At 40.4% G+C, this 19,754-nt stretch overlaps 2 protein-coding genes across 2 annotated transcripts; both read left to right on the top strand.

The window, feature by feature from the left end:
- The first annotated feature begins 31 nt into the window (after positions 1-31).
- LOC309691662 (kelch-like protein 9) lies at positions 32-11,992 on the top strand. Its single transcript, XM_082509513.1, has 11 exons — positions 32-606; positions 1,492-1,545; positions 2,701-2,831; positions 3,899-4,083; positions 4,174-4,306; positions 5,543-5,739; positions 5,992-6,067; positions 6,274-6,831; positions 7,044-7,223; positions 7,451-7,564; positions 10,680-11,992. Exons 2-11 carry the CDS (start codon positions 1,541-1,543, stop codon positions 11,177-11,179), a joined length of 2,079 nt encoding a protein of 692 aa, XP_082365639.1. The 5' UTR covers positions 32-606; positions 1,492-1,540; the 3' UTR covers positions 11,180-11,992.
- A 3,331-nt stretch (positions 11,993-15,323) lies between these two features.
- Positions 15,324-19,260, top strand: hsd3b1 (hydroxy-delta-5-steroid dehydrogenase, 3 beta- and steroid delta-isomerase 1). Its single transcript, XM_082509535.1, has 3 exons — positions 15,324-15,723; positions 16,022-16,186; positions 17,683-19,260. The coding sequence occupies exons 1-3, from the start codon at positions 15,573-15,575 to the stop codon at positions 18,489-18,491; spliced, it is 1,125 nt and encodes a 374-aa protein (XP_082365661.1). The 5' UTR covers positions 15,324-15,572; the 3' UTR covers positions 18,492-19,260.
- The last annotated feature ends 494 nt before the right edge of the window (positions 19,261-19,754 follow it).

Genomic DNA, 19,754 nt, shown 5'->3' on the forward strand with positions numbered 1-19,754 from the left:
GTGTAGTATCTGATCTGATCTATATGAAAATTAATGTTTGAACTTCTAATAAGTGGATTAGCTGCAGGTCAGGTTCTCATCAGAACCAGAGAAGTTCTAAGTTGAAAAGTTCATGTTGTCTGTTGTCACTGCGTTATGTCTTGTTCAGTATGTTGCATATTTTTGGCTTCCATTCATCTTTTAACTATAGACTTTAAAATTTGAACAGTGCAGTTACTCCATTTGCAAAATCATGCAAGCACACAAGGTCACTAAAGGCCCTGTGTGTGTCAACATGATTCATTAAAAACCTAAAAGCAAAAGCAGCTTCTGAAATAACTTTTCTTATTTCGCTGACATGATCTGAAGTGTGACACTGTCGGGTGGAGAGCATCAAAATGCGGAAAGAAACCTAAAGTGAGAAAGAGAAGTAGCACAGGAAGTAACTGAGGTCTTGGTTAAGCTAAAACGGTGAAGCTCACTCAGACGCTTCAACTCTTCAACCAGCTGGCACAGTGGAGCAGACATTTTCTGCTCAGTCTTTCTTTTTAGAGTTTGTTTTGGATCAACTGCCAGGCTGGAGGGAGGGCTCGGGTCAAGTCTGCTGAGGAAGCTTTCTTCTTCCAGGTAGGTCACCCACAAATGTCCCTTTTTTGTACTTTTACAAAAGTGCAGGTGAGGCAGCTGCACAGCACACAGCAAAGTGCCACCAAGTCGTGTGCATATTTCAGCTGTACAAGGATGCTACAGAAGTGTAGCGTTTCACTTATTTATAACCAGTTACCTAGATATTATGGGTATTAAAGTCTTATCATTATTATCATTATTATTAAGAGTTGAGGTAAAGTGCAGGTGTGCGCACAATCGTTGACAATGAGCTTTATGTACGAGGTCAATAAAGGTCGAACGCAACAATATCAACCTTTCAAAAAGCAAAACCAAAGCGTTTGTCACACAGCTGATCTTATCTGCTTATCTGCTAACAAGCATGCTAATCATATTTTCAGATTGCTGAACAGTAGCTGTGAAGTTGGGTTGGGTTTTGTGCATAACAAGATCAAATATTACAGAATTTTTCACAGACTGTACGTCAGTTTCAGCATGCACATTTGAGGTTTTCTTCACGAGGAAATGCGAGAGCTGTGATGGGAATGATGACGAGAACATTTGAAGTGAAGTTCAGTGAAGGTTGTGTTGTCTGCCATCATGTGAGGCCACATCAAATATGCTGTGAAAAAACAAGAATGCTGCAATAGGAAACTTTGAAGCAAATCTGACTAAATTATCATGCGAGACCAACAAAACAGCCTAACAGAGAAGTGTTATTTCTGTGTCGAATCCATACTCACACAAGTACAAATCTTTGCCTAACTTAGAAAAGCATTGCATGCGGACCTAAGCTAGAAAGAATTTACTGTAGTAAAGTAGACACCGCAAAAAGGTGCTTTGTGGTCCGCAGATACATTTATGCAACACCAATACATTGTTACTTTTTTTTATTTCTTCATGTAGGAAGTCTCATCAGCGAAACAACAGTCCTCAACCCCAAGAGGCCAATGACATGGGGTAAGGAAGGTTTTCATCATTACATTAGATCTCATCATTTCTCATCTGGTTAATCAATATTCAACACTTTTGTGAAACATACAATAGAAATGAGTTGAGGATATTTTTTTAGGTGAAGGTTTTAGAAGAAGGAGCAGAAGAAAATTCTTTAGAGACGTTTTTACCAGCCACAACAACGAGGCTGACGTTTTCACTCAGTGTGTGTGTGTGTCTGTGTGTGTCTGTGTGTGTGTCTTATGGGAAAATGTGGTTGTGGAGACACCTGCTGCAGCAGGAACACCCACCCGAAAAAGCAGTTTTGAGCTCATCTGCAGGTGTTTTCATGTTTATATCTGTATGAAGACAGATTTTGTCAACAGCTGAGAGCGTTGCAATCACAAAGCTGCAGAGTGGAGGTTGAGTTTAAAAGATGAGTGTGCTCTGAGAAGTCTCTCATTGTGCACTTTCACCGAAAGATTACTCATAACTTGTAACATATTGCATCTCATCACACGTGTAATTAGTAACCAAGTTAGGATCTGCTTGTCTATAGTTGCACTTCGAAAACACGGGAACATGTTTTTGAGCGGTGCTCTGTAGATTGTTGATGTGTCGTAGATTTGGATTTTATTCTATATGTGAGGCCACGTCTTCCTATTGTCGATGGAACAAACATGTAGATGCCTTTTCACCTGAGTGTAAGACCCACAGCAGGAAACCGTTTTAAGAGGAGACATAGTGCACTTTTTAAAAAAAAGTCCACTGCTTCCTCTTTTTCAGGCCACAGGACACGCACTACAAAACAGATAAGGGACTTTTGCAAATTAGGCCTTCTCCCAAGAAAAAAGCATCATTAATCAAATGTTTCAGATCTGAGATGCTTTGAGCGGTAGAGAGGGTCCGCTGAAGAAAGCAGCATTTTTACACGCTTCTAAGAGGAAGTGCTGAGAGCCAAAACACAATGAATATTCCTACCAATTAAAAACAGTGTAGCTGAAACCTAAAGTAAACTCACCAGATGTTTAATTTGTGACCTTGTTTGCACTAGTGCACATAATAAATTTATAAAACCATATCCATAATTCTGCAACATTGTTTGTCACTTCGTAAACATCACTTTGTAAAATGACAGCTAATGACAGACCTGTTCTTTTACTGTGAATCCTTCCTGTGCAGGGCGAATGGAGACGACAGCGGGGCAGGTAGGCTGAGCCGCAGACTGTCTCGTCTAGGCAGCAGGAATCAATCCAGGGATCAGAGACACCCGGCTCAGCCAGAAAGACCTCCTCCTCCTCCTGTTCAACAAGGTGAGTGTCCATGGTGACACAGAACTATCAATGTCAACATTTTGTTGCTGCTGAGTGAGCCCTCATCTGGGACTCTCCTCAGCTCTTTCTGGGACAGTGGCGCGGCTGCCCCTCTGTTGGTCTTCCTTGGTCTCTTGTGTTCTGGGGGCCTCTGGATGTCTGGAGTTTTGATTTCCTCCATACCCGCTTCATGCCCTGGAGGACGGGGCTGTGGCCCCCCCACACCCTCTAGCAGATCATTACATGAAGGAACCTTTTAAAAAAAACAAGCGCGTCCATGCTCACAGGTGTACACACGGGTGATCACACCCACAAACTACACCCTTTTTGGCTCCTACCTCAAAGCACACTGTGTTCTGTTGATTATGTTATGTGCTGCACAATAATGTTTAATATTTAGTATTTACTGTCATATTCCCATATATCATTGTGATGTTGTTTATTCTATTACTCGTTCTCTTCTGCTTGTTTTCTTTTTTCTTTCTCAACAGCTGATCCAGGTGATTGATATATGCATTTTTTTTATTTTTTTTATTTTTTTTTTTCCCTGCCCGTTCTGTTGGTTTTTGTTTTTTGCCCTTCTCCCCCGTCCCTCTTCTCAGCTGTTTCTCTTTCCCTCTTTCTTTCTCCCCTTCTTTCCCCCAGTCAAGTCTGTCCCATATTCAGCAAGTGAAAATAAAATAAACAATAAAAGGTGAATCAAATGGACCATTACGGCAAGGCTGGGATGGTCAATTTGGCAAAGTAAATCCGTTGGGCATCTTTCTTTGCCTTTAGACAATAATTCTGATGGCAAAAGAGCCAAACGGGACAGGCAAAAAAAAAAAAAAAGTCAACATTTTGTGTTTAATAATGTTAAATCTTACCTTTTACAGTAAGATTTCTGCTTAATATGTGCTTACTTTGGCTTTTCTGATTAGATTTTGATGCTAAATCTTTCATGTTTCCACTGCAGCAGAAATCCATTATTTGTTCTTAGCTGTAGCTCAGTGTACCTGCAGCATCAGCAGGAGTATTGGCTTCTCTCACCTCTCAAATTCAGTGAAATTTGTGTTTCCCCTCCATAGATGACAGACCAGCTCCACCAGCACTTATTGTGCCTCCTGCTCCAGCTCCAGCACCAGTTTTTGTTCTCCCACCACCCATGGAAATACCACCTAAACGCCCTGACAAATCAACAAAGCCCAAGCTTCCTCCCCGGCCCCTGTCCAAGGTGTTCAGTAGCACTGAACATGGAGAGGATGTGCTAAAGGTCTTTATTACTGTCTGAACAGCTGTTTGTTATTAAATTATTTTGAGGGTTCATTTTAACAACTAACCCATCGAATTATTTTCCCCAAAGGGCTTTGATAGTTTTCGGGGAGACGAGACGCTCTGTGATGTTGTCTTAGTTCCTGGAGATAGCAAGGAAAAGTTTCCCGTCCACAGAGTCATCATGGCTTCATCCAGCGACTACTTTAAAGCGATGTTCACAGGTTTGTTTTCCTTTCTATCGTTGAGGCACTGCATTGAGAAAGAAAGGTAACAGTGACATTGTAGTCATCATACAAGTTTTGTAGGAAGGAAGTACGTATGTTTGTAACGCAGTGCAGCAGACAGAAAAGGTTTTCTGTTTGCTTAACTCAGACTTACTCTTTAGATAGATAAACATTAGCAAGCATCTTAAAACCCCCAAAAGGAAGTCTGTTTAGAGATTCTGGCTCCTCTTTGCTCACAGCTTCCTTTGAGGTGAGATTTTCACAAAAGATATTTACATCTGAATACATAATTAACAAATTCAATTCAATTCAATTTTATTTATATAGTGCCAAATCACAACAAAAGTCGCCTCAAGGCGCTTCATAGATACAGAGAAAAACCCAACAATCATATGACCCCTTTTTAGCAAGCACTTTGGCAACAGTGGGAAGGAAAAACTCCCTTTTAACAGGAAGAAACCTCCGGCAGAACCAGGCTCAGGGAGGGGCGGGGCCATCTGCTGCAACCGGTTGGGGTGAGAGAAGGAAGACAGGATAAAAGACATGCTGTGGAAGAGAGACAGAGGTTAATAACAGATATGATTCAATGCAGAGAGGTCTGTTAATACATAGTGAGTGAGAAAGGTGACTGGAAAGGAAAAACTCAATGCATCATGGGAATCCCCCGGCAGCCTACATCTATTGCAGCATAACTAAGGGAGGATTCAGGGTCACCTGGTCCAGCCCTAACTATATGCTTTAGCAAAAAGGAAAGTTTGAAGCCTAATCTTAAAAGTAGAGATAGTGTCTGTCTCCCAAATCCAAACTGGAAGCTGGTTCCACAGAAGAGGGGCCTGAAAACTGAAGGCTCTCCCTCCCATTCTACTTTTAAATACTCTAGGAACAACAAGTAGGCCTGCAGAGCGAGAGCGAAGTGCTCTAATAGGGTGATATGGTACTACAAGGTCATTAAGATAAGATGGGGCCTGATTATTTAAGACCTTGTATGTGAGGAGCAGGATTTTGAATTCAATTCTGGATTTAACAGGAAGCCAATGAAGGGAAGCCAAAACAGGAGAAATATGCTCTCTATTTCTAGTCCCTGTCCTTCCTATTTGCATAAACTTCATGTTGTGCATTGTTACATCTTTGCATCTTGCTGACTGTGCATCATGCCTACACAAGGCAAATCTTCTAAAGCAATGCAAATACATGCTTTCTGTCTCTTTTTGATCCTTGCTTATTCTTGTTCAGGAGGCATGAGGGAGCAGGAGATGAGAGAGATCAAGCTGCATGGGGTCACTAAGTTGGGCTTAAAGAACATTATAGACTTCATTTACACATCCAAAGTGAGCCTCGACATGGGCAATCTTCAGGACACACTGGAGGCCGCAAACTTCTTGCAGGTCATGCCAGTCCTGCGGTTTTGCAATCAGCTTCTGAGCAGTGAGGTGAGCACTTCTTCTTTCAGTTTAAGGTCACATTCGTTCAGGATTCTGCTAATTATATTCAAGTACACTGGAGGCCTAGCTAATGAGCTGCCAAATCCCTCTGATTGCTTCTTTGTCCTTCACATGCACTCAGGATCAGAACATAATATGACATTGGAAGGGAGCCATGGCAATGAATGACAATGCAGTATAGAGCAAAGACTATTAACTCTATCTGTTTGATGACTCTATTTTCTGTGTTGTTCATTGCAGATCACTATTGATAACTGTGTGGAAGTTGAGCGCATAGCCACAGACTTGCTTCTAGAGGACGTTCAGCAGAATATCGGTAAGTGATATGATCTTTGATTATCAGTGGTTATTATTTAATGGTTATTAAATGTTTCCAGTCATCAGCACTACCTGAAATAAGCATATCTATCCTTATATCATCCTTATTGTATGTGGCCCCTCATTGTTAAATAGAAAACTATATCTAAAACTCTAATAAACTTGGTAATTTTCATTGATTGTTGATTATCTGTATCACAACAGGTGAGTTTGTGAGTCAGAACCTCTCAGAGTTAGTGGAGTGTGGCCGCTACCTTGAGCTCTCGGAGACCAGCATGGCCAACGCTCTTGCCAGCAATTCGCTGAAAGGTTTCTCGGAACTGGAGCTCTATCATATTGCAAGAGGATGGCTGGACCACGAGTCTGCCAAACGCCGAACTTCTGTTTATGCCTTGATGCGGCATATTCGCTTCCCACTGATGAGCCCCAGTGAGCTGATTCAGATCTCTCAGGATGATGAAGAAGAAAGCGACTCTCTGATGCGCTCTGAGACAGCCTGTGTGAACCTCTTGCTGGAGGCCAGTAACTACCAGATGATGCCTTACATGCAGCCAGCCCTGCAAACAGAGAGGACACAGATAAGGTCAGACGCAACTCATATTCTGGTCCTGGGTGGTGTAATGCGACAACAGCTGGTGGTGAGCCGGGAGTTAAGGCTGTACGACGAGAAAACCGGCCATTGGAGGGCCCTGAAGCCCATGGAGGTGCCACGCTATCAGCATGGTGTGGCTCTTCTAGGCGGCTTTCTCTTCATTGTTGGAGGTCAGAGCGGAGTACACACATAAACATACAAACAGCCAATTTAAGCCATGTGTTCATCTAATATGAGTATTTAATTTTGTATAAGCCAGCGTTTTTAGTTCAAGCATCATCAAAACTAAGCATGAATAAATGATCTACACTGATATGAACAGGTTGTAAATGGCCTTTTGTTGCAATCACCAAGGTAACACTGAATCTTTTCGACTTCTCAGGTCAGAGTACTTACGACACAAAGGGCAAGACAGCCATAGACAGCGCCTACCGCTACGATCCACGATTTGACAAGTGGTTACAGATTGCGTCACTCAATGACAAGAGGACTTTCTTCCATCTCAGTGCCCTGAATGGGAAGCTGTTTGCAGTGGGAGGAAGGAACGCCTCAGGAGAAATTGGTGAGCTGTAATAAATTTCTTTTTCAGTGTAAGCTAGAAACCGCTTCCTTTTTACCATTCAGTTCTTTTTCTACTAAAAAGTAACGTTTGAATTGTTCAAAAGATGTTTATGGACACTGCTGCTATCACTGATCTGTTATAGCTCTCCCTATTAGGATTATTTACTGCCATTTAAAAAGGTATTTGCTGAATAAATTGCATAAACATCCCTCTGTGATTTTGCTCAGATACGGTGGAGTGCTACAATCTGAAGAAAAATGAGTGGACCTTTGTGAACAGTATGGTGGAGCCCCACTATGGACATGCTGGAACAGTCCATGAAGGCCTCATGTACATTTCAGGTAAGACAGCAACAATTAACCCTGTTAAAACAAATCCTGCAGTATAAGATTATAAAGTAATTACTAGCATTTACAGATTTTTCCACCTTTTTTTTTTAAACATGAGAAATAGGCTGTATTTACACCTTTAATATGACACGATAAGTCCACAATTAGTGATAAGTCCTGCATTAAAATCTAAAGTAAATACAGTTAAAGTTATACATAAATAGTTTAGAAACACAACCAATTCACTAAAAATGAACTTATTTAATTGATTTATAATTTTGTAAAATTATGAAAGCCCAAGTGGTCACGCTGGAGGATTTCTACTGTAGCAGAAGCAAAGCTTATGAAATCTGTCTTAAATCTAATTTAAAATCTTAAAGGAGCTTCAAATACAGGTGTGTTCACTTCACCTGTTGAGAAAAACACAATCCCCAATCTGACTTTTAGTCAAAACTTGGTACTAACAGCACTCTCCTGCCAATTAAAGCTTATGTCTTACAGCAAGATTCGCTAGTACTTATAGCATAAAGGTAAGCTTTGTGTATTTTAACAGGAAAATGCCAAAACTATTTACATATATTTAATATTTCACCATCTTTTCAGAATCCCAGCTAGTGAAAAGGTTTGCAAAACTTAATTTATTATTTAACTGTATTCACCTATTATTATTATTTGATTCAAATTATCTTCATATCTACAAATTGGGTGAGTGAAAGCATTTTTTCTCATCCTGTTACATTTTCAGCTCTTGTGAATGTTTAATTTTCTCAATTTGCACGATTTCAACATCTGACTGACTTTTTACATCATAAATGTTATTGTTTAGTTCACTTTTGTCGTTAAAATGTAGATATATGGGAGCATGCTAGCAAACTAAATAGTAAAATGTAACCATTCAAAGCAGATTTCAAAAGGTTAAACACTGTGCTGCACAGAAGAGTGTTAAATACCACTGAATGGAGTCTATTTGTCATTATGTTTGCAATGCAAATGACAAATGACCACATAACCATTTCGAGAACTGTTGTTTCAGTTTCATTTCAATTATAGATTTTCTATAAGAGAGAGCGATCAGTGCCATGGTCAGAGTTAGAGGAAGATTCCTGTTGTCGTTAAAGAAAAAATGAGGAACTGACACTTAGGCAAGAGGTTGCAAATGAAACAGTTAGCAAGAAAGGTTTATAGAGTGACTGTCTACAGTTGTATAACAATGATACTTGACTTCTCCCTTTTTTACTGAGAGTTATCAATAACAGGTCAAATTTGTGTTTGAACCATGCGCTTTGAATTGGTTCGTTTTAATATATTTTTTATTTTTTGCTCGTCGAGATGTTTTGTCAAAGTTTTAAAAGGGCTGTCTGGAGAGAACAAGAAAACCCACCCTGACAAAATGCATTAGATAATGCTTCACGGCTGACCTATTTGAAACCACTTCCTGTTGAGATGCACAGTCTCATGAGCGGCTCTCACACAGTTCTCAGGCCTGTTTCTTAGCAACCTTGGACAGGAAAACAGCTTTTAGAGTTGAGAGCAGAAAGACGGGTTTCACTCGTGAATCAGGAAACCTGTAGTTGAAGGGGACCACATCGCTTTGCAACAAAGTTCAAACCCACAGTCTGAAGTTACAACATATATCTGCATTATAGCAGTTTGAAGACAACAGCGCATACTTTACTTGGACATCCACACATCCATTCTCTTTCTACCTGAGGTTCTTTGAGTTAGACAGTATGCATGTCATCAAGAAGCCCACAGTGGTAATGCATGTAATTTGGTGTACGATTACAAACCACTGCTTCAACAAAAGGTTACCGAAGTATTAAACTTGTAAACGCTAAACAAAGCATTCACCATTTCTTAAAACACAGACTTTCACTGTTCACTGTAGTTCAGTTGTTCGCTTGTTGTAATTAAAATAACCTGATTTCTCAATTATTGAATTAGTCGTTAGGTGTACAAGGATCTAGGGTTATTTTTCCTTTTCAAGAGGGCAAGTGTTAATTTTCTGACTAATGGATCATTTGAACTCTAAAATAAACAAGACAAACCTTCACCTAATGACAAAACAGCCACTGCTCTGGATGACAAACACCTTGGCATTTATAAATAATAAGCAAAAGATCAAAGAAAGAACACTGGCATCGCATTCATGGTGTGAAAGGAAGGACGTTACTCACATCTGTTTTTAATGTTCGGCCACAGGAAGCAGTGTGTCCATTATCTCATACTCTCCTGCAGACGTTCACGTACATATCGATCTTATAAACAACATCTGCTGTTTCACTAACTCTGTATTCTTTTTGATTAAACACATTTTAGTTTATTTATTAGAGATAGAAAGTAACAAGGTCACCTTACCTCAGTACTTCAATAAAGCATAATAATTCTTGCAGTTTACTCTAGTATTTATATTATTCTTTAACCATACTAAATTTCACAGTGCAATATTATACGACATATTATAGCTTACAACATTCATTTGAAAATTAAGGCAAACATGGATTTTTAATATTTACTTTTCATACATATAACAAAATAAATAAATAAATAGCATGCTCTGGGCAACTTGCACTAACTAGACCATGACCTCCTCTGTATATCAGAGTATTCTAGAGTCAAATGTGAGGCAGTCTATTCGCAGCTAAAGCTTGCACCACGTTGGGTCATTTAACAAGAAAATGATCCCAAGCACCCTGCAAATCTACAGCTAAAAAGGAGAAGAATCAAGGTTTTGCACTGGCTCTGTCAAAGTCCAGACTATGTTAACAAATACAGACAAACCTCAATGAACTGAAGCAAATGTTGTCTCTAAATGTTATCAGAGACTGATAGGCTTACAGAAAACAATTAGGCTAAACTAAAGATGGTTCTAAATGCTGTTAAATCATGAGGTTTAGGTACTTTTTCACAGGATTTCATAGAGTTCTGCAGAAAAGATTTTTTAGCATGACTGTACCAACTTGTATTAGTACAAATAATATCTAGAGTCACATCATATCAGTCAAAAAGAACATTTTACTGGACAATGAATAAGTAGGATTTTTATTGGAGTATTTTGAAGCAGTGGTATTTATGCTTTTACTTGAATTAAATATCTGTATACCAATCCTGTTCTTGTGCCAAACAGGCGGCATCACCCGTGACACCTTCCAGAAGGAGCTTTGGTGTTACGACCCGGTCGCTGACACGTGGAGTCGACGGGCAGACATGACGGAGCTCCGTGGCCTGCACTGCATGTGCACTGTGGAAGACAGACTCTATGTCATGGGCGGAAATCATTTCCGAGGCTGCAGCGACTATGACGACGTGCTGGGCTGCGAATACTACAGCCCTGACACAGACCAGTGGACGGTGGTGTCACCAATGCCTCGGGGCCAGAGCGACGTAGGTGTGACTGTGTTCAATGGACAGATCTATGTGGTGGGAGGATATTCCTGGAACAGCAGATGCATGGTCGACATCGTGCAGCGATATGATCCAGACAAGGACGTGTGGGACAGGGTGTTCAACGTGCTGGAGCCTCTGGGGGGGATCCGTGCCTGCACAATGACAGTTCATCTGCCAGAGGGGTCAGTAGATGAGGCTCAGATACAAGATTGCCCACTTCCCACAGCTAAGAGCTCATAGCCACAGACGAGGGGGTTTCCGGCTGTTGCTGCTGTGAGACCACAGCATGATGAAATTTACCTGCACGCTGTGGCGAAAAGAAGGCAAAACAGGAAGTAGTGTGGGTTGCAAACACAAGTTGCATGTGCAAGCAAAGCAGGCTAGCTTACATTAGCATTGAAGACTTTACTCGTACTTACAAACACTGTGCTCTTGTTAGTATCGTTTCCTGTCCTTTCATTTACTGCCAGCTATGTGGCACCCCAGCTAATCTGTTGATTATGTAATGAATATGCATAATGTACATAATGCCTAAACGAAAGCTCAAACCCACCATCCTGATCAGTTTGACTGGACATTGATTCACTGGACACTGAAGGCAGCAAGTCAGAATTAGAGGCAAAATCATCTTTTCATATAAATTACACTGAAAAATTGAATTAAGAGAGAAAATCGACATTATTTCAAATGCTATTTTTGTATAGTTTGTAAGTCTGTAGGCTTTTTTGATCTATTTATTTTATTCCATCTCTAAACCGAAAGGAATTAGCTGAATCATTTGTGTCATGATGACGCATGGATTAGGTGATTAAAACACCACAGGGTTTTGGGCAAACATTGGAAAATAAAGAAGTTTTTATGGCACAGAGTCATAAGATTTCAGCTAGACTGTAGCGTCAAAGACAACATTTTGGGTGTGGAACTTCCTATTAATCAAGCCTGTATCCACAGACAGTCATGCTTTCACGAGGTTTGTTTCTGCTTTTAAACACAATGTAATGAGCAAAGATGTCTGTTAATGCTTTCCATTAAATTTCATGCTGCAACACAGAATCGCATTATTCGCTGTACGCAAAGTCCTCTCAGCCATTAACACATCAGACTGTTGTTCCATAGATACAAAGAAGCTCACACACATTCACTCTTTGGTGTTTGATGTCAGCAAATGACGATGAAACTGCCCTTGAGACTTTATCCTTCACCTCCTCAGCACACAGCTATCTTATCGGCTGCTTTGCCAAGGTCTTCCAAATAGAAACACTAACATGCAGTGCAGGAGTGTGCGTGGATGAACTGTTGCGGTTTCTTTTTGTGTGTTTAAAAAGTCAGCCAAAGTTGCTCTAAGTGAGTGCTAGCGCTGCACTTCACTGTTAGCACTCGTTTCCAGTATACTGACCTAATTTTATTAAACTGTTGAAAACTTAGTGTAAAAAACAAAGCTTCTACATCGGAATACACAATTAGCCTATGTGTAATAGGATATGATGCCGGAAACAGTGTCATTGTCAGCTATAGGTCAGTTCTAAGAAAGGTATCAGCTCTATATATGATGATTGTGGTGCGACCATTAAAACCCTGTAACACCCAGGAGTTTCCAGCCCAGTGACCAGTGTACCCACTGCTGAATAAACAATGGCCGACTTTATAATAATAATTCATGTATATGTAAAAACAAAGTTGCCCATCTGGCAGACAGATGTTACCTTGAAATGTCGGCTGTTTTTTTCTTTGGCTCATGTAGCCTTGCACCTTTCTAGACAGACTTTGATACTTAATCATTGTTAGTAGAGTGCACATCTCATCTACTCGTGTTTCCCCTTAAAGAATCCCTATAAAACCCCTCCTTTGAAAATCTCAATAAAGCAGAAAAACAAGTCTGAAATAGACTTGTTTATATCGGTATGCCTGGACGGTAACATTAAAAAGGTTTTTTTCTAATATTCAACCATAGTAATCTAACTGAGTTTTACATAGTAGTTGAAGAAGTACTCCATAGTCTGCAGGCATAAATAGTTAGAGAAAAGGGTTAACTAGCAGCCAATCAAGCAGTAAAGCCAATGTGGAAATGCCTAAAACTGCATTTCTTAAAATGGCCACTAGAAGTTAGCTAAAAGTGACCTAATCCAAATTGACAACCTCCAGAATTAAACTGTGCCGAACATAGACAGTATAAAAGATAGATGTAGCTTCCAAGTCTGAAAAGTGAAGCAAGCATAGAAGTTGTAATGAAGTCCAGGAAAATCGACCTCGGTTTGCTCTCTCTGTGATCTCAGCAAACACTTATCTGATGACTTTCTAGCCTTGACAGCTAGATTAAGGTCATACTGAGCAGAAAATCATAGTCATTCTTATGGTCAGAAAGCATGGTTAGCCATGGTTCTCATTAACTAACTTCTCAGTTACAGGTTGTTTCCTAGTAAGTGTGTGGTTTCCCAGTCAGATCTTTCTTGCACAGCTCTCTTAAGGTCCAGTCACAGTATTTCAGCTTGAAATGTGACTTTCATTGGACCATTACAGCACCTTGGTTTAGTTATTTTTCAGTAATTCTATTTCAGTTATTTGCCGTTGTGCTGGGGATTGCATGACCTAATTTCAGTCAAGCTTTACACAGATGGCCCTGCATTTGACTCTAGTGTTAGGGGTTCCGAAAGAGACTCAGGCGCAGGCCAGGGTTTTCCTTTAAGCGAAGGACAGTGCGTTTATTTACAGTGAACACATACACCAAGTGGCTATATACAACGTGCAGGGGAAACGGGTCCGGGTCGCCAGGGTCCGTGGGAAACAGGGTTGGGAGAAGGGTGTTCCACACTTTCTGTACAAAAAGTTCCCCCTTCAATCACTCCTCTCCGCATCGGGTTCCAAAAACGATCTACACACAAAACGTCGGGTTAGCAGGATAATAATAAGAAATTCTCAAGGTGAAGGTTAGCCGAAACACAAGTCTAACTGACACTGATAGCTCAACGATCCAGCGAAGACTAGTGCAGACTCGCCATCTAAGTAGTGCAGTAATCAGCTGGGATCAGCGGCCGGTGTGGTGATGAGCAGGTGTGTGGGCCAGCAGCGGGAGCCCGCAGTGAGCATCGCCGTGGCGAGAGAGAGAGAGAGAGTGAGAGAGAGAGGGCGAGAGAGCAAACAAACTACAAACATATTGCCCAATAGAGGATTGACCAGCAGGGCACAGGGACCATGACATCTAGAATACAGAGGTACACAGCCCTGTGGTTGCAAAACAAGCACAATCATCACGCCACCACCGCCGTGCTTGACAGTTGGTATGAGGTGTTTGTGCTTGTCAGGGACCGAGCAGTAAGGCATAGAGGACACAAGTGTTTAATAAAAAAAAGGGGGTTTTATTGACGCAAAAATATGAAAGATAATTAACAGAACCAAAAACTTGGCCAATAAAAAGGTCAACTCAATAAACTAAACTCAAAATAGCAACTAGCACAAGACAATAAAACTCCAAACACCTCCCCAGGCAATGAAGCGTGTGGTTTAGTCCAATAAGGCTGTCAGCAGTACTTCAGACCCCCAGCCCTTTGCCACACCTTTTGCCAACCAGGAAGGAGAATCCAAACCCCCAGTTAAACTCAAACAAAGAAAGATATGTTAATATAACATAAAACAGAAGTTTAAACATTGTCATCACAGTGCTATTAAAGACTGAACAATACCAGTTCAGTGTTTTTCTGTAATTGCACTGCCATGAATTTAATATTTACCATGCTATCGGATGCCTTTGTGTGTATGTTCCTCCGTAGTACAGTGTAATGTGTAATTAAAAGGTGTATGAGTATTGTAGGCACGCCCTTAAATACAATAAAAGACACACAAAATGCATTACCAAAGAGCTGAGAAGCCAAAGTGGAATATAACAAAGTCAAAGATATTGAAGTGCTATGCGGCAGGTAAATCGGTTATTTGACAGAGGAAGTCTCACTTCATGATCTTTTATTTAACTAGTACATTTCAGTGGGAAGAACCTGCTCATGTTTTATATATGTAGGTTTATTGTTACATATTAGACTACTCAGCAGTAGTTCTTCTGTACTTTAATGGGATTTTAAACACTTTACTTGTAATAGATTTTTTATTCTGATTCAGTGTTTGTTGAGTGCTTCTTAGGTCGGGGTACGTGCCTCTCCGTGTAGAATTGTTCATTTTGTGAAAGCAGAAAGCAGCAAAGAACCCTCAGCTCCTGCTTTGTCACATGCTGAGTCTCCCTGCCTCTTCTAATGAAATACTCCTTCTAATTAAGCAAAAGATTACATTTTCCAAAAGCAAATGTCCTTGGCATACGGTGTAAGCCCTTCCAGCTGCTTTTTTGTCCAGCCCTAGAAAGCATCACATTCCATGCTGGAGTAGCTGAGCCCATCCCCTTTTTCAATACTGCCTTAGAGAAAAGAAGTTTTTTTTTGGAAACTTTCTGGGCTTACAAAAAGGGCTGAGGTGGAGAGAACAGAAGGTGTTGTCCGTCCCTCACAGACAGATCACGAAACATCCAACACCAATTCTGTATTCGGGTTTTTCTTCATTTTTAGCCGCTGTTTTTGAGAAGGCTCTGCATCAGAGAGAAAACAACTGCTTTTTGACTGTTAACGGGCCTTTATTTTATACAAAGAGACCTGCAATGTCTCTGCGAGGTGATGTGTGCGTGGTGACGGGGGCCTGTGGATTCTTGGGAAAGAGGCTGGTGAGGCTGCTGCTGGAAGAAGAGAAAATGGCTGAGATTCGACTTCTGGACAAACAGATACAGCTGCAGTATTTGCAGAGTTTGGAGGGTAAACCGTTCTTTTCTACAAAACATCCCCTTTTCCAGATTAAAATTCATGAATTGATATGAAATGGGCAGGAGTAGATTTGTCTTATATATATTCTTTTACTGACATAATCGAAGAATATACCAATATAAAGATTTGAGAATTCAGCTTTTCTGACTTCCTCAATTAAAAGCTGTAATGTAAATGTGTTTTTAATGTCTCCAATACAGTAGATTGAAAACCAAATATTTGCTTTAGATTAAACTAAATAACTTGCGTCTTGCTGCTTTGTCTCGGTGACTGGTTTGTTTTGTGTCAGACTGCAAAGGTGAGACAAAGCTGCGAGCTTTCGAAGGGGACATGAGGGACGGTGATTTCCTGATCAAATGCTGCCGTGGGGCATCGATCGTTTTCCACATCGCATCCATCATTGACATCAAAGACTCAGTGGAGTACAGTGAGATTTTCGGAGTGAATGTCAAAGGTAAGGCTGTCACAAATCCACCGAAGGCTTACCTAATTCATGTGACTTCAGATACATTTATCAAATCACATACATAAAACAAAGAAGCAGAATTATTTACAGCTGAAAGTTTTTGTTTTTTGTACCACTGACATTTAAAACTGCTTTCATTACTTGTGTTAACTGGCCGTTGATCTGCTTTCACTATTACAGCCCAGTGCTTACTTCTACTTCCTCCAGTTCACACTTACTTTACACTCCTTAAAGCACTTGCATGTCATATGAATATTCCTGCTGCTTTGTTTTAGTTAAACCTACAACTGTCCAATGCATTTTAAAAACTGTTCACCAGCAAATCAAATGACAGTTTTCCTTCCTAGTACTGGGCAACAGTGTTGAGCCCTTCCTCATTTCTTTACAGCATATGAGGCAAAAACAGCCTGTGCAATTCTAACAAGCTTGAAAGTCATTGTTTTGTATGACCACCTTTATTCTTCAACACAGCCCGAACTCTTTTATTCAAGCGTCCTTGTTTTTCTTAAGTAGCCTTCAAGATAAGTGTTCCCGGCCTCTTGAAGGACATTCAAAGCTCTTTCATACCATTTCAATAATGTTGAGGTCCAACTCTGGGAATGCCACAACTGATAATATCAAATTGTGTGTTTGTCTATATAGGTGTACTTTTACAGCATCAGCAGTGTGTTTCAGATCACTGTCGTTTTTGGTCGTTTATTTCTAGTAATAATTTGGCAAAGCTAACCTTCTCTCCCTGTTGCCTTGCCTTAAAAAAAATATATATATATATACACATATATGTACATATATATGTATACAAACTTGTGTACCCAGTTCTTGTTTGTTTAAGTCTTTAAAGATTTTGCTGTACAATCATTCCTCTGTGGAAAAAAGAAGAGTTTGAATAAATAACTAAAACCTCAAAATTACCATAATATTCACGTCCGTGATGAGTGGATGTAAACTCCTAACCATAACTGTAGGTGCCTTTTTTATAATTGAGTGATTCACAGGGTGTGAATAGTTGCAAACATGTTTTTATCTGTGCGTTAGCCTTGCGACAGACCTGTTTGGGGTGTACCATACCCACCCACCTGATTTGAATAAGTGGAAGAAGATCACTAGGGGGAACACATTTTCCACTGAATATTTTATTCATCAAGATCCAGTGTGTGATTCAAGTGTTCTCTTATTTTTTAACATTTTGGTTTTTACCATGTTCAGCACCACAGCACAAGCGCCAGGTTTCATTATATATAATGTATCTTAAAGCAGATACATAGCAAAACTGGCAACCTGACACGAGAATAACCTGAACAGACAAACAGCAGTTAAATAATGAAGGGAAAATGCATAATCAGAGATGACATAATATAATTGCAGATATTTGAAAAGTCACTTTATTCTCTTGTTGCTCTGATAACATAAAAGTTTTGTGCTGCTCTGAGATATGCAGTGTTTATTGTTAGTTATATTAACTCAGCAGCATCTTTGCCTCGTAGGAACCCAGCTGCTTTTGGAGGCATGTATTCGGGAGAACGTGCCGTCCTTCATATACACCAGCACCATTGAAGTGATGGGGCCAAACTCCAAGGGAGAACCCATAATCAATGGCAGTGAGGACACCGTCTATGACATCAGTTTGGACATCAACTACAGGAAGACCAAGAGGGAGGCTGAGGAGAAAACCCTGAAGGCCAACGGTGAGGTGCTCCAGAACGGAGGCCAGCTAGCCACCTGTGCACTCAGACCTGCGTATATCTATGGAGAGGGCTGCCGCTTCCTCCTAGGCCACATGGTCGATGGGATAAAAAACCGAAATGTTCTGCTTCGTATGTCGCTCCCCGAGGCCCTTGTGAAGCCTGTCTATGTGGGCAACGTGGCCGCCGCTCATCTCCAAGCATCCCGCAGCCTCAAAGATCCGCAGAAAAGAAATGCTGTTGGAGGGAAGTTTTACTTCGTTTCTGATGACACACCACCTGTGAGTTATTCAGACTTCAACCACGCCGTGATGTCTCCTCTGGGTTTCAGTATTCAAGAGAAACCCATGTTGCCACTCACCCTCTTCTACTTACTAACTTTCCTTATGGAGACAGTAGCCTGGATCCTACGGCCTTTCATACGCATCGTCCCGCCACTGAACCGTCAGCTCCTCATCATGTTGAACACGCCATTCAGTTTTTCCTATGAGAAAGCCAAGAGGGATCTAGGATATGTCCCCAAATATAGCTGGGAGGAAGCACGCAAACGCACCACTGAATGGCTCGCCTCCCAGTTGCCAGCAGAGAGAGAAAGAATCTTGTCTAAATAGATGAAAAATGACCAAAAGTCATTAGCACCCAAAATTAATACATTTTTTTGTGAAACTGTTAAACATATAGACATAATTTGAAATTAACCATGGAATTGTGAAGTCCTGTTTTTAAGGCTTAACTTTCTAAGATAAGATAATAAACGTCATTAACCCACATGGGAAGTTTGATAAAGAGTGCTACACATACCTGCATTCACAGAAAACAGGGTTAAGTGCTAACCTTTGAACTAAGTCTAGCAAGCATATTATGGAGAGTCTAGGGGGACTGACATACATGTAGAGCCAGCCTCAAGTGAGCATTAATGAAACTACAGCTTTAATCATTTCCACATTGGCTTCAAGCTTGAATACCTACAACATGCACACCAAACACCACTAGCTACAGTAACAATGTTTCTGTTGTGTTTTGTTTCCATTCTTGCCAATTGTGATTTTTTTACATGAATAACACAGATTTATAGTTTTCCTGTGACAGTAAGCAGAAGTGTATAGCATGTGAAAACAGAGCATGAGTGTTGACATTTCTTTCAAATGGCATGTTTGTGAAAGTTTTTCAAAGTACACCTTGATAACTTTGTCATATGTTTTTGTTCGACTGACAACACAGCCACTAAAGTCATACTGTCTTAGAGCAGGAGCTGTGAATCTGTACTGCTAGCCATTTATCCCAAAATGACACAGAGGATATGTGCTCAATTAAAAAACTACTGCATGACCTGCTGTTTCTGTCTTACGAATACTAATAAAGTGTTTGTGAGAAAAAAAATTCCCATTCTCATTGTATTTTTACTGATGTTTTTTAGTAAAGCTCATCTCAAACTTCAGTGACATTGCAAACTTTGCCATTTGATAAAAAATAAACTCGCCGTACTTAAGTGGAGAGTCCACGTTGCACATACGGCTTTAAATCACATTATCACAAAGAAAATGCAAAGGATTACATTTGTGCGTGCATGAATGCATGTGTGTATCAGTGTTATTAGTGTGACATACAGTCAGACTGTGGAAACCTGCCTCTCTTTTTAACAACAAAAAGCAACTCCTCACGGTGTAAGTCATGCAGTTTGTGATGAACACTTGGATTAAGTATAGGTTAGGTTTCCAGAAAATGAATGTTGTCATAGAGACTGAATAGTGTGTGATGGACTCACATGAATTGCTTGATTATGTAAAAAAAAGAATTAAGACTCAAAAATCAGTTGATTACTGATTTCCAGATTTCTCCGGTCACTGTCTTATGCCTCTCTCTCAAACGCACAC

This window comes from Aulonocara stuartgranti (genome assembly GCF_965226115.1).
Source record: "Aulonocara stuartgranti genome assembly, chromosome: 16".
Classification (NCBI taxonomy): domain Eukaryota; kingdom Metazoa; phylum Chordata; class Actinopteri; order Cichliformes; family Cichlidae; genus Aulonocara; species Aulonocara stuartgranti.

Bases quoted from the DNA above. Each gene is read 5' to 3' on its own strand.
- LOC309691662 (XM_082509513.1), top strand. The intron at 4,307-5,542 runs GTTTGTTTTCCT...ATTCTTGTTCAG, and splicing joins CTTTAAAGCGATGTTCACAG to GAGGCATGAGGGAGCAGGAG. The intron at 7,224-7,450 runs GTGAGCTGTAAT...GATTTTGCTCAG, and splicing joins GAACGCCTCAGGAGAAATTG to ATACGGTGGAGTGCTACAAT.
- hsd3b1 (XM_082509535.1), top strand. From the start codon at position 15,573: ATGTCTCTGCGAGGTGATGTGTGCGTGGTGACGGGGGCCTGTGGATTC. The intron at 15,724-16,021 runs GTAAACCGTTCT...GTTTTGTGTCAG, and splicing joins GTATTTGCAGAGTTTGGAGG to ACTGCAAAGGTGAGACAAAG. The intron at 16,187-17,682 runs GTAAGGCTGTCA...TTTGCCTCGTAG, and splicing joins TTTCGGAGTGAATGTCAAAG to GAACCCAGCTGCTTTTGGAG.